This window comes from Hemitrygon akajei, chromosome 1 (genome assembly GCF_048418815.1).
Source record: "Hemitrygon akajei chromosome 1, sHemAka1.3, whole genome shotgun sequence".
Taxonomy (NCBI): Eukaryota; Metazoa; Chordata; class Chondrichthyes; order Myliobatiformes; family Dasyatidae; genus Hemitrygon; species Hemitrygon akajei.
The window spans coordinates 199,375,065-199,388,671 of NC_133124.1; the positions used below are offsets into that span (position 1 = coordinate 199,375,065).

Here is a 13,607-nt window from a genome sequence, read left to right on the forward strand (position 1 = left end):
TCTACTTTATCATACTTACTTTAACCCTATCTGCTATTATCTCTTCTTTGTCCCACATATCTAACTTCCTTCTCAATGTATCCATAGTTTCTGCCTCAGCTATTCCTAATGGGAACCAGTTCCCTATTTCACTGTTCTCTGGGTGAAGAAAATACTTTTGGATTGTTTATTGAATTTACTAATCTTATATTTATAACCTCAGGCTTTGGCTTCTTGCAAGAACTAAATTTCCCCTTCAATCCTTTTGAGTGTTTTTCTAATCTTTTGGCTCACCCCCTGCCTACTCTCTGACAGAGATTTGAATTGCTTATGATTTAATTGGACATTTAGCATGGGATATTTTAGAAACAAACATAAAAAAACTGTTGATGTTGAAAGAAAATATTGGAAATAAACACAAAATTGACCTGAAACATTACTTCTGTTTCTTCCTCTACACATGCTGCCTGACCTGCTGAGTATTTCCAGCACTTTCTTGAGGACTCATAGAGATAGAGTGAGACATAGGTAAAATGAAAGAATGTCTGAATTTGGTGTCCTGTAGAGTTAATGAAACTCTCAATAAAACACAAGAGGGACTTTGCTCAGCAAACACAATATATTTATATCTCAACATTTGCGCACAGTGCAAATGGTACAACAATACATCAGCTATCTCTCAAATGCCTATACTTTAAACTACAGTATTTGCATTACAATAGACAATAAGCCAATGAGAACATTGGTGAGTAATCACCATCTCTTCACAAAATCAAGCCTGTACCTTATTATAAGATACAATAAAATCTTAAAAATAAAGCCACAAAATATAATACATCTCTGTTCAAAATACTGTACTTTATGCAAAAATTTTCCAGGAAAAAAACATTTCTCACAGGTGTCTTCTTAACTGTTATATCAAACCACTTTGATCCCTTGTCTGACAACTTTTTCCCCCACATGCAGACATTTAAAACTGTAAAGAGCAAAAGGGAACCATTTGCTTTGTGCATGGTTCCCATGGAAAAATGCCATCGTGCAGTAACATGCTTTGAAATTAATGACTGGGTGCAAAAGTGCTCCCTTTTTTGTAATAAAATGACAAAGAAGGCGGAGGAGAGGACCAATACAACAAAAGTTCCGATTGTACACATGGTGAGGTGTTTATCAATGGCTCTTGCGCTCTCATGAAAATTCCTCCCCAGAGCCAATCTCAGTAATCCTGTTGGTCATCTACAACTGAGGTGCACGCACAAAGTATACACGTGGTGAATGCTGTATACACAAAGTCAAACATGATAGCGGCAATTCATTAATTGCAGCAAACTGCAGAACACAACACAGGCTGTCTGGCGGCGGGTCATTACACGGCAGTGGACGGCCATTGAAGAAACAAAAGTGCGTCTTGACTTATTCTTCGGAATATTTATATTGTGTGATTACTTTGCAGTTATCGTTACAAGTTCACCGGGAAGGCTGTCCGGCTAGTAAACACCAAGGATTTTTTGTTTGTTTATTTAAAAAGTATCTGAGTGAAGTAAGTGATCCCACTGAATGCAATGCTGAATTGTATTAGTCTATCACAACGATTTATAAACAGACGTCAGTGTCCACACAATAAGGACATGAGTTCAATTTATGATCAAAAATGTGCTCAATAAAAGTCAACTGTGTTTTTTTATGATGTAGGGTCAGTGTTGTCCAATAGTAGTCATATTCTTCAAATAACACGTTGGAAGAGACCAAGAGACCTTTAACCACGTTAAAGGTCTGACATTAACTTAATCTTCGACAATATTGTTCCTGATTGTTGCTTCACAAATTCCGCCGTCCTGCTTTCGGGCGTTCCGGAGCTGCGCCGAAAATACGCTAAAACATTGACGGATGGACTGGAATGTATACTCATCAAAATGTGCGCAGAGCGGATCCGCCAGAGCTCACTGGAACTTCCAGAAAAGATGCACCGGTTCGCATCTCGAGTTGTGCACCAGCAAGTCACATTGCGCCACCAGGAAAATTGGCCCCGTAGTAAAACGTGCAAAAGTCCAATGCACTGGCGTGGCGTGGCAATGGACGCCGCTTGCAGCAACGTGAGTACAATTCAACCTTTTGCGTTTTTACGCATTGAGAGACGCTAGTCTAAGCACAGGTTGTCACCGGAACACCGGCTGCTGCTGCCGGGTTGGGAGCCGTGGGATTCTTGTCCATTTTTTTATCCTTCTGTTTGAGGTGGATCTTGGCGTGCCTCTTGCGTTCGTCACTCCGGGCAAACTTGCGCCCACAGAAGTCACACGAGAAGGGCTTCTCCCCTGTGTGGGTCCTGATGTGGGTGGTGAGGTGGTCGCTGCGGCTGAAGCTCCTCATACAGATGCGACACTGGAAGGGCTTGTGGCCCGTGTGGATCCGCAGGTGTCTGGTCAGCTCGTCCGATCTGGAGAAGCGTCGGTCACAACCCTCGGCTGGGCAGGCGTGGGGTCTCTCGTGGACGGGAGTCTTGCTGGGTCGGTTGGGGTACTTCCTCGGCCGAATGGGCTTCAGGGTCAAGGGCTGCGGGTGAGAACTGAAGCTGGCGGGCATCTGCTTAGAATCCGTGTAGGCTTTGATAGTGGTGAGTGGAGTGAGAGGAGGAGGGATCCTAATGGGATCCACTGAAGATGGGTAATGTTTGTGTTCCGTAATGGAAGCCAGGTCATTCTGGTGGTGAAACAGGTTGTAATCCGGAATGACTGGGAATATATTACTGTCCTGAGCAGGTTTGGAGTGATAATCCTGGTTGGAGTAGAGGTTGGTGGTGGTTGTCGGGGGAGTGTGATAGACCTGCTCCTGGTACATTTCACTGCATTGTGGATAAGGCGTTGGTCCCTGATAAAGTTGCTCCATCTCGCCTTGGTTCTGCACCATTGTGCAGGCAGTCGATGTCTGGGTGCTGGTCGAGGGCGAATGCGAGACCCCGAACAGGCCCGCCAAGTTGATGATGTTTTCTGAGCACCAGTTCGAACCTCCAAGTGGCCCGGGTGGGGAGTCGAAGGCAAATTTACCCAGGTATGTGAGAGTCTGATTGCGACCGGAGCTCTGGAAAGTGGGAGCGTAGGACATGTCCTGACTACCTTTGTCCATGGTAACGTCCAGAAGAGCATCTAAAAATGAGAATGTTCACCATTAGTTCCCAAGTAACTATAAAAGTATTTTGGAGTGATTGATATATATGTATACATTTTGTGAGCAGCGGGCACGACACCTGACCTTAAAGTTCAATCAAACGCCCGCACAATTCAGTCGAACCATTATGAATGATGTGAGCGTTTGTTCAAATGTTGACGGTAGTAAACCGCAGTGAAGCCGGCACCAAGGAAGAAATGCCAGAACACTAAAGTGGCTGCGCGTACGCAGCGAGTGCAGCCCGCTCTCCGCCTCAAATCGCAGTGATCACAGTGCAGAGATGTGTAGATAATAAAGCCCTCTATTTTATTTAGCAGGTAACTCCTCTCGTACAGAGTTGGATATATTGTCAGTTAGATATATTGGTAGGTTACTGTACACGTTAAAGCCACAGCAATGTAAGGGGGTTCAATTTCTCGCATTGCAGGTTTCATTGTGTGATCACAGTGAGATAAATCGTATTAAATAGTACGTGTTTGGCAGATAGTTGTAAAGTCATATTATAGAGAGGGCTTTAGTTAGTTAAGTGGAATGCATGCGAATCCTTTATATTCAATATATTAGAAATAATGTGTTGATTTATTAACTGTATTCATTGCAGCAATATATACATTGTTTAGATATTTAAGTAATTGTTATTAATTATATCATTCCAAAGTATAAAATGCAATATTAACTGTAGAACTGTTGTTAGAGATATTAAACACTTTATGTTAAATTTACCACGATGCATTTAACCATTTCTGTGCCGCCGTAACAGGCGATATTATCGTATAATTGGATCCACACAACTATTATAACTGTAAGTATCCATGACTTTAGTACAGCATTCCAGGTAATGCAGAAAACATTCCGGGCAGTCACGATAGAGCGTAGTAACCCACTGTGAGAGCACATTAATTGCACTTCAGCATAACACAGCACTGTTGCAAATCCGTCTATTTGTGCAATCAAATCAAAGATATAACTGAATATCTACATATTAATTTATTCTCCACTTAATGCACGCAGGAGTATTTAATTCTTACACGACCGCGTCAATATCACTTTATTTACATTGCCTTCCGATAAATTAAACAGTAAGTTGCCTTACCCCCAGCCATCTGATTGTAGGCGTTGTTTGATTCCGAGCTAAAAATGTTCATGGAGGTGGGCACGGCCGAGGAAATATCATCCTCGGGGTAGATATTATCCTGCAGATGGTTTAACAAGCCGTTCATCGTCACCGGGATCTTCTCTACTATCTTCCCTGTCATATCAGAGAGCAAACAGCGGGGGTATCCTCTTCCAAGAAATAAATAAATAAGTCCCAGATCACCACCAACGTATGTGTAAATACAAATTCCTCTTTTTAAAACAGATATCCACCTGGCAATAGAAGGTTCTCCAAGCAGGGTTAGATGACAGCTGTAGTCAGTGAATTAACATTGAGAAAAAATTATATTCTCCTCTCCTTCTGTATCTGGTGTTTCTCTGTTGAAAGCTTGCAAAGCAATACTGTGAAATATGCTCCTCCAGTATATATAGAGAAAAAGGAAAGCACCATGACGTAGATGCCCTTACATGGAGATGCAAAGAGTTAGCAGCGGTGACGTAGCAGGTGTAAGCTTGTTTCATGGAACATTCGGGCTTGCATTGAACTAACAACCGCTGCTCTCGGGGGAAATGTTTGCAAAAGTTAACGAGGGCTTTAAGCTCTGGGAAGCGCTTAAGATGACCATTGCATCGATCCCGATCAGCCGAGAGCCCCTTGCATCCTTGCAGTCGGCCTGCAGCCCAGAGCCTTGCACTTTTGCAGCCTTTTGCCATTTTTTATGAGATCGGACTGGAACTCCATATAAGGGCAAACCCGGCTGACGTCACGGCACTCCCCGTCCAAATTTGGCTCACTTTCCGGCGAGTGTGTCGTTCCCTGGAGTGGAAAATACTGTCTGATCGGAACCCACATCCTTAAAAAGTACCGACGTAATGGTTACTTCTGGGCCGCTTGCTTGGTGAAATTGTAATGTAGGAAAATAATTAAAAATAAGTCCGCATTCGTCCACTTCCTGATTTGAAAGTGAGAATTTGTTTTTCTCTTGTTTTCCGCACCCCTCCCCCTGCCTTTCCGAGCGCCAGAGCCATTTTGATTTCTTGTAGCGACATTTAGGATGAATATATATGCAACCCCTGGCACGGCGGTAATTAAAGCACCGAGGGCGAACACTCTGACAATCAGTCTGATAGCTCATCCTTCAATTATCAGCAACCAGCTGCTTCGGCCGGCTTTCCCTCTCCCTCCCTCACCCACCCACCACTCCACCTCTCCCACATCAGCAACCCTATCCTAAACAAATCTCATCTCATTAACTGACTTCATCTTCATCCTCCCGAGAGACAAATAACAATGGCGTTCAGCAGTAAAGATTAATTGACATGAAATTAATAAAGTGATTATTCAAAAAGTCAGTGGATTTGACCCCATGGACAGTGCAAGTTTTTTATCCAATTATTCTACGCTAATAACAACAGGAAGATTTATGTCTGCAATAATCTATATATAATAAGGTGCAACTGGTCATAAATGTATACTTTTTAATATAAATGAATGCATATGTAGTATAGACACAACTATACAGGTGCAATACTTGAGAGGTTATTTAACATGTGATATTACAGTTACATTAATATATATATATAGAAGTTTTGCCTTTCAACTTTAAGATATTCAGCCTCACTGTTCAACAATAGTTACTCCGCTATTTAAGCAATTTGCAAAAGATGCAACACAATCTTAACCGCCCCTTCATTAAAACAAAAGGAATTCCACTTTTCACCTGATACTGAGATCACTGGCTACCACCACTGGACTTGATATCACTGTTTCCAACACACCATCCCCTAAGGCCACGCTGAAGCCAAAAATCTGCGAATGTTCTAAATATTGGCGATACTTCTCCGAGGCCTGATGCTGACTGATGAGTTTACAGATATTTGCGACCCCACATGCCCTCTTGCCTTAGCAATGACCCGTTCAAGCAGTGACTGTCCGCAGTAACCCAAATGAATTGAGTATCAGATGCCACCTAACCTGGCTAGCAGTTCCCGCACCCACGCTGCTCCGATTGACATTGTTAGGGCGGAGAGGACTCGCTCGCTCCACAGTGAACCATGGTTTACTGACTGGTTTCCATGTGGCTACTGATCTCAAAACTTTAATGTGTAGGGAGATACAGGGAAGCTACAGTCTACTCTTTGTGATTTTTAGATATGTGGAACCACATTAGATGCAGACAATGAAAGTTGTGGTAAAAATGTGAAAGGTTTGAATGAATGACATTTCCAGAGACGCAAAATAAAATGAAACAAAATTGTACGGAAAGCGACAGAAAGTCAGAGTTTACTGGAAATATTCAACAAATCAACAGCGTCTGTGGCGAGAGAAACGGGTTTCAGATAGGATGAAAATTCATCGACCTGAAAGAAGTTCATTATAGAAATGCCATTATATTGCACATCACAGCACATGGGACAGTCTGTGCTTGTGAAAGCTCTTCCAGTATTCAGAATTCTCAGAGCTTAGTTTTTAATTGTGAACATCCCTCCCCACCTCCCTCATTCTCCAAGTGCTTCTAGGGCCCACAGATCTGAATACAACATCCACGCCAGGCAGTTTTCAGACATGTCCTTCCTCACTGCTGTGCTGTTAGGTATCACACGGCACTGACCCTTCTTCACAATGGCTGCACTCTTCAGGTAGTGGGCGCAAGCCTCTTCTTCGGTAATTCCTTGCAATCATAGATGTCGTAGGGGGCCAAGGAGCCCTTTTATGTGGAGTCCACGTACTCTGCCACAGAGGATGCAGAGGGATCGACAGGAGAGGTGGGATGTGATGCTGACTACTGATTCCTCTTGGGAATCCCTTCGTACTTCTACCACTTTGACCAGTGCCTTCATCAGTATGAGGAGTATCGGGCCAGAGATTCTCGAACGAGTCAGAGGACACGCTATATATTTATTTCCAGGGAGACTTTAAGAATGTTATTAAAGCTTTTCCTCTTTCCTGGGAAATTCGGTGTCCATAGTGCTTATTCCGGGCAGAGATGGAGCCTCGGCGCTGGGGGAAAAAGGCGCAGACTTTGGGTTGCCTATCTTGCCAATTTGCAGAGATCTCCTCAGTGTACACACGAGGGGAGTGAACTCCGCTGCTCAGTGCCGGATGCGAAGTCCTGGCCTTCATTCCTGCAGGCGCCAGAACACTGTGGCGACGCGCCGAAAACTATGGTGAAATTCAGCATCACTGTTGGCCTTTGCAGGCACCTGTCTTCTGAGATACCTATAATTTGCAAGGTCTTCTTGTGCATCTTAATTTTCAGAGCACTGGGGGAGGGTTGGGGCAGGACGGTGGGGACAGTTTCCAGATAATTATTATGAGGTACATCCTCTCCCACATCCAGTAAAGGAGTCGACTTGGACCAGAGTTCCCGAGTGCGCGCATGCCAAGTTGGCGTGTCGCAAACCAGTAAGAGAGAATGGGGCGATCTTGTCTCTGGAACTGCCAAAGCTCGAAGATTTCCCCGTTATTCCCGCAGATTAATACTTTTTACTTCACTGACAATAAGATGCAATACTACAGCAGAGTAATGCCGAATGTTTAATGTGGTAATGCAGACTTATTCAACCCTACTGGCACTGGGTGTATGGTGGACCCATCACAGCCTGAACTGCAGATAATAAGTTTCTGAGGACAATCAGATATGAATACTCCATCTTTATTGCCAGCGTTACGGGTTTCAGTGATGTTGAAAGTGGCCCTGACGGTGATGATGTCCTCTTCAGTTTCCTTCGGTTTATCACTTACTAAGCCATGCAGCAGTAACTGATCGGTAATCACCTTGGACCACCTTGCTATTAGAGCAAGGCCTCACTTAGTCGATTGCGTGTCGTAGTCGGTGTGATACCCATCTCACGTTAAAGCAGCTCTCAATTGGGCAATCTGCCACTTCGTCCGAGAAGCAACAAAACATGTCAACAGAATGCCGCTTCAGTGAAATCGCCCCGTTTAAGAAGGATGCGCACTTCATTAAGGGATTTGTTGCATCTTTCTGCCTCCAGTTTTGCCTTCCACCAAACTCAGCAATCAGGCAGCACCTATAGAAAGCGATAGAATCAACGTTTCGGGCCGAGACCCTTCATCAGGTCTACAAGTCCTACTGTAATCTCGGTGAAACATTGTAATTAGTATACTAATTGGGGCGTGTTATTGATTTGATGCGTGTCCTGCACACCTCCCACTGTGGAACAAAGAAATGAAGGTTCAAGCCCCATCCCTTGAGACCTGAGCACAAAACTGTAATCTGGGTCTTCAGCGAAGGGCTGAATGACTGCACTCTTCCAGATGGGAAATTAAGAAGATACCCTACAAAATATAAAGGAGACTTCTGCTCTTCTTGGTCAGTGTTTACACATCATTCAACTTCAGTGTAACAAGTTCATTCTTACGTGGCTGTTCTGTGGGACCCCGCTGTGCACAATTTGGTGCACAACCCGCCACAGGTGAGCTCACTTTCCAAAGTGCTTAGAGGCGCCTTGGAAGAGCGCGGATTGCACTGGAGGACTGCTGTTTTAAAGAAGGGCGTCGTGGGGATACCCTCGCGGCGCGCGTCGAGCAGGCCTGCAGAGGGCAGCACGTCAAGCTAAACTTGACCACGCTGATGTCTCGAAGGAGCGCTGGTGTTGAGCAGAACGAACACTGCACAGCGCGAAAGCAGGGATTCCCCCGAATGACGTCTGTGCTTCCAATGCACACAGGTCTAGGCAGGAATCGGATACCTGACCTCCCACGCACTGCAATGGAAAGGTCTCCCAACGCAGTCTGTCGGACCGCTTTGACTCTCACTCTTAAAAGGGCAATGTCTGCTCGGTGAAAATCGAGGGCTTTCTGTTATATTTTGCTCCACAGGATCTAAAGCGGGATGATAAACTATAAACCACTGCTTGGGAAAGTGAACTATTCAGGAATTAAGTCAATGAGTATTCCAAGATTCCAGCGATGATATTGTCCCGGGACGGATCTCCCCGATGTAGTTTAAAGAAAGACTTAATTGTTTATTTCTGTGACTGGATAACATCTGCACGAAATCCGTACCAGTTCAGCCCCCGTTGGTACAATGGGCGTGAGATCTGATTACCCGCAGATGAACACACACTCAAATTCAAAAGAGTCCGAAATTTGTGAAATTTCTTCGAGACCTACCAAGTGAAAGCTGGTGTAACCCACGTCTGACGGGTTCATTTGCATAGATGCTGTTTTATGGAAATCGACGTGCTCGCTGCAGATTTATGAATCATTTACTTTCAAAACACCAGCCCCCGTGTGAGAGCCGCGACGTGGACCCCAGGTGAACTCCGTGATCGAGATACCCACTACAGCACAGCCATTGTTTACCCTTGCTGTATTGAGTCCGAATAAACGCCCCTCAGTTCTCAATGTAGCTGCTTTGTCGAGATCAGTATATTCATCTTACACTGACCAGTATAACAAACGTAATTAATTATTATAACCAATTTAAACCAATTGGTAGAACTAACTTTTACCAGTCATTATAACCAATTAACTACTGATCAGTTCAAACCAATCTATGGAAAGACATTGCACAAGTAATTACAACGTACAGTATTCCGAATGGCAACCGTGCTGACCAGTGCAATCACCTCGTTCAAATATATAATGAACAGGATGGGTGCAGTCATATTTAATTTGAAGGTTGTATTGACACTGTCTGTACAACATGTACAGTAAATTAAGTCAGTTTACTGAATATACTGTGTATTTAAATATCAGAGGGCACAGAAACTACGGCGAATATCCCTTTTTCTTTCCCAGACATTTTTTCCCCAGGAAGTGCTGGGAGAATAGAACAGTAGAGCACATAAACACGTTATCAATCTCATTCTCAGAGGCTCAGGTACTAGCTTTGATTGATAGGGGGAATTAATTACCCAATCACCTTCAGACTTGATGTACATGAGCGTTGATGTCATGTTTAAATATTATAAATACAGTAGAATGTTCTGCTTAACTGGATCCCCTCTAATTTTAATCATTGTGAGCTTTTTCAGATAACAGCGGGAATGCACTGCCGACAAAGCTGAACGTGGAAAATGCAAACAGTGACTACCTTAATCGAGGAGATCACGAACTGCTCAAAGGAATGTGAAAGTGGGTGTCTTCACAGGGCGAGATTTGCTTCCGATCCTATGCATCACCCACTGATAAGAGCGGTCGGAATTCTTGTTCAATTTGCCTGTCTGAAGGAACACTTGTTCAGTGCGTAATTCTATCCGCATGGATAATATTTGCAAATTAATGACCCTAACCTCAAAGCACAGAAAGAGTTCATGTATTTCTCTGTTTTGATATCATCACGCCCGTGTTGTGTCTTAAAAAGAGTCCCACTCCCTCTTTTTTTCCATAGCCCAATGTTAGAGACAGGTACAATTACAGTATTGAAGACTATTAGAGAGGGACTGAGAGGAAAGGCTCAGAGGGATTTGGGCCAATTGCAGGGAAGTGATTCAGCAGGTAACTAGGCATGGATGAGTTGGGCCGAAGGGTCTGATTCTATGCTGTATGGCTCTACAAATGTTTCACTTGTGAGTATTTGCACATATATCTTTGAAAGTTGCAAGAAATTCTGGAGAAGTTGGAAACCCAGAGCAACCCACACAAAATAGTAGAGGAACTCAGCAGGCTGGGCACCATCTATGAAAAGGAATAAACAGTCAACATTTCAGGCTGAGATCTGTTTCTACTACCTTTTTATAGAAATAATTGGATGTTTGAGGGAATGTTGTTTATCAGAGGGTCCATGGAGCTCAGATACATGTCACAGACAGACAGAGTGGTGAAGAAGGCTTTTGGCATGCTGGCTTTCATCAGTCAGGACACTGAGTATAGAAGTGGGGAAGTTATGTTGCAGTTTATAGGGTGCTGTTGAGGCTGCATTTGAAGTATTGTGTTCACTTTCGGCCATCCTTTGACAGGAAAGATGTTATTCACCCGGAAGGACTGCAGAAAAGATTTACAAGGATGTTGCCAGGATCCGAGGGAGAGCTTGGACAGGTTTGGACATTTTCCCTTGAAGCATAAACAACTGAGGGGTGAACTTGTCGAAGTGTATAAAATCACGAGGGTCATGGATAGGGTGAATGCTATCAACCTTTTTCCCAGGGTTGGAAAATCAAGAAACAGAAGGCCCAGATTTGAATTTGTGAGGCAAACCTTTTACACAGAGGATAGTCTGTATATGGAATGAGATGCCAGAAAGTGGTTGAGGTAGATACATTAACAATTCTTAAAGGTCAATTCGACAGGTACACAGATAGAAAAGCTTTAGAGTGATATGGACCAAATGTGAGAAAATGGGATTAACTTAGATGAACACAAGAGATCCTGAGATGTTGGAAATCCAGAGCAACACACACATCTGCTGGAGGAACTCCGCAGATCCAGCAGCATCTATGGAAAGGAATAAAGAGTCAACGTTTTGGACCGAGACCCTTCAGTAGGACTGGAAAGGAAGGGGAAAGAAACCAGAATGAGAAGATAGAGGGAGGGGAAGGAGGCCAGTTGGAAGGTGATAGGTGAAGCCAGGTGAGGGGGAAGGTAGGTGGGTGGGAGAGGGGGGGGGGGTGAACTGAGAAACTGAGAGGTAGTAGATGGAAGAGGTAAATGGCTGAAGAAGCAAAAATCATACGGGAAAATACAGTGTACCATGGGAGAAAAGGAAGGAGGAGGGGCACCAGAGGGAGATGACAAGTAGTTGAGGATAAGGAGTAAGAGGGGAGCCAGAATAGGGAATGGAAAGGGAGAGAGGGGGAAAAGGGGAGAAATTACCAAAAGTTGGCGAAATTGATGTTCATACCATTAGGTTGGAGGCGACCCAAATGGAATATGAGGTATTGCTCCTCCGAGCTGGCAGTGTTCTCTTCATGGTGGTAGAGGACATGTCAGAACGGGAATGGGGAGTGAAATTAAAATGGTTGGTCACCAGGAAAAATTCCCTGTTGTGGATGGAGCAAAGGTGCTTGATGGAGATCTTGTTCAATGTCGGCCAGTTTCTTTGCTGTATGACTCAGTGACACTATGATTCTCCTTATTTATAAACCACCCTGTTAAATTTCTGTTACCAACACATGAGCCACTCCATTGAATCTCTCTGTAACCTTAGAATCCCAAGGAGAACATTTCCATTTTTCCCATTCTCTCAGGTTGCTGAAACCCCCAAGGTCTTGTATCCTTCCATTAAATCTCCCACAGGTCTTCCTCTCTGAACCTGACCAGCATCCCGCCACTGTTTAGTACTACAGCCACCGAACTGCAGACTCCAGGTTATTCATGCTGCGTCTTTATCAAACCGAATAGGGGATGGTGGCACATCTTAAGGTTTCCAATTCAAAATGTACCCTGCTGTGGAAACAATAATATGTCAGCATGAAATACAACATTTAAATAACTAAACATATAGGTGAATCAGTTGAAACAATATATTTTGTATATCATTCACACATGATTATTAATTTTTAAATTACAACCACAGTAATTTTTGTACGCAGCAAGGAAACAGTTGCATTAAGCATTTGTAATGTAGCTTAACCTCAAAGGAAAGAAAAGAAGTGGCAAATTAATCATAATTTCAAGCAATCAAGCCTCTCCCTGTGGCATTAAACTATATATAATATATACAATTTGCCCGTAATCAGTTGAAAATTATTTTCAATAATCTTTAGCATGATGTTAGAAGCCCTCTCATCAACATTATACTGGCCTGCTCTCAAATTAGTGATCAAAATAGCAACATCTCAATGAGCATTACAGGCAATTAATAACATAATTAGATGCACAGACCTGTTCTGTATGTGTTATATAAAAAGAATATGCACCAGGAACTCCTGTGAAGGCTTTAACTTAATTGATGTGTTTAGATCATGTCTGTAAACTGCCAAAAGTTTCCTTTGCAGTCAACATCTGATCACATGATGACCTTGTCAATTATCTTCTGATTAATTTATTCTTAAAAAATGTTTATAGTTCCCTTGCATCTTGAAGATTTTATTTTATTCTTCTAAAATGTTCATATTTCTCTTGTATCTTTAAGATTCTTTTCAAGCCAGTCCAGAATCATGCATTCCTTATGGGTGATCGCTGCCGCCCTGTAAAAAATGTAACTGCTTTTGTGTGCACAGCAAGATCCCATTATCAGCTATACACTATCACCCATATAACCTGCTTTAGCTACTCTGGCTGAGAGCTCAGATCGGCCCACAACACAGCCATTGAGCAGCACAAGGGTTAATTTAATTACTTCGCTTTGAAATAGGCTGCTGTATTTTATACATCTCAGCCCAGAGCTGGCATCTCCCATAGTGCTTTCATACACGTACAAAGTGCAGTCTTGTACCTCCCAGAGCTCTGCTTCAATTTCACA

At 43.3% G+C, this 13,607-nt stretch overlaps 1 protein-coding gene across 1 annotated transcript; it reads right to left on the reverse strand.

Moving 5' to 3' along the window:
* Positions 1-589: 589 nt before the first annotated feature.
* Positions 590-4,641, reverse strand: egr3 (early growth response 3). The gene is made up of 2 exons (XM_073058366.1): positions 4,232-4,641; positions 590-3,116 (listed from the first exon to the last, which is right to left on the reverse strand). Exons 1-2 carry the CDS (start codon positions 4,392-4,394, stop codon positions 2,119-2,121), a joined length of 1,161 nt encoding a protein of 386 aa, XP_072914467.1. The 5' UTR covers positions 4,395-4,641; the 3' UTR covers positions 590-2,118.
* Positions 4,642-13,607: the final 8,966 nt, after the last annotated feature.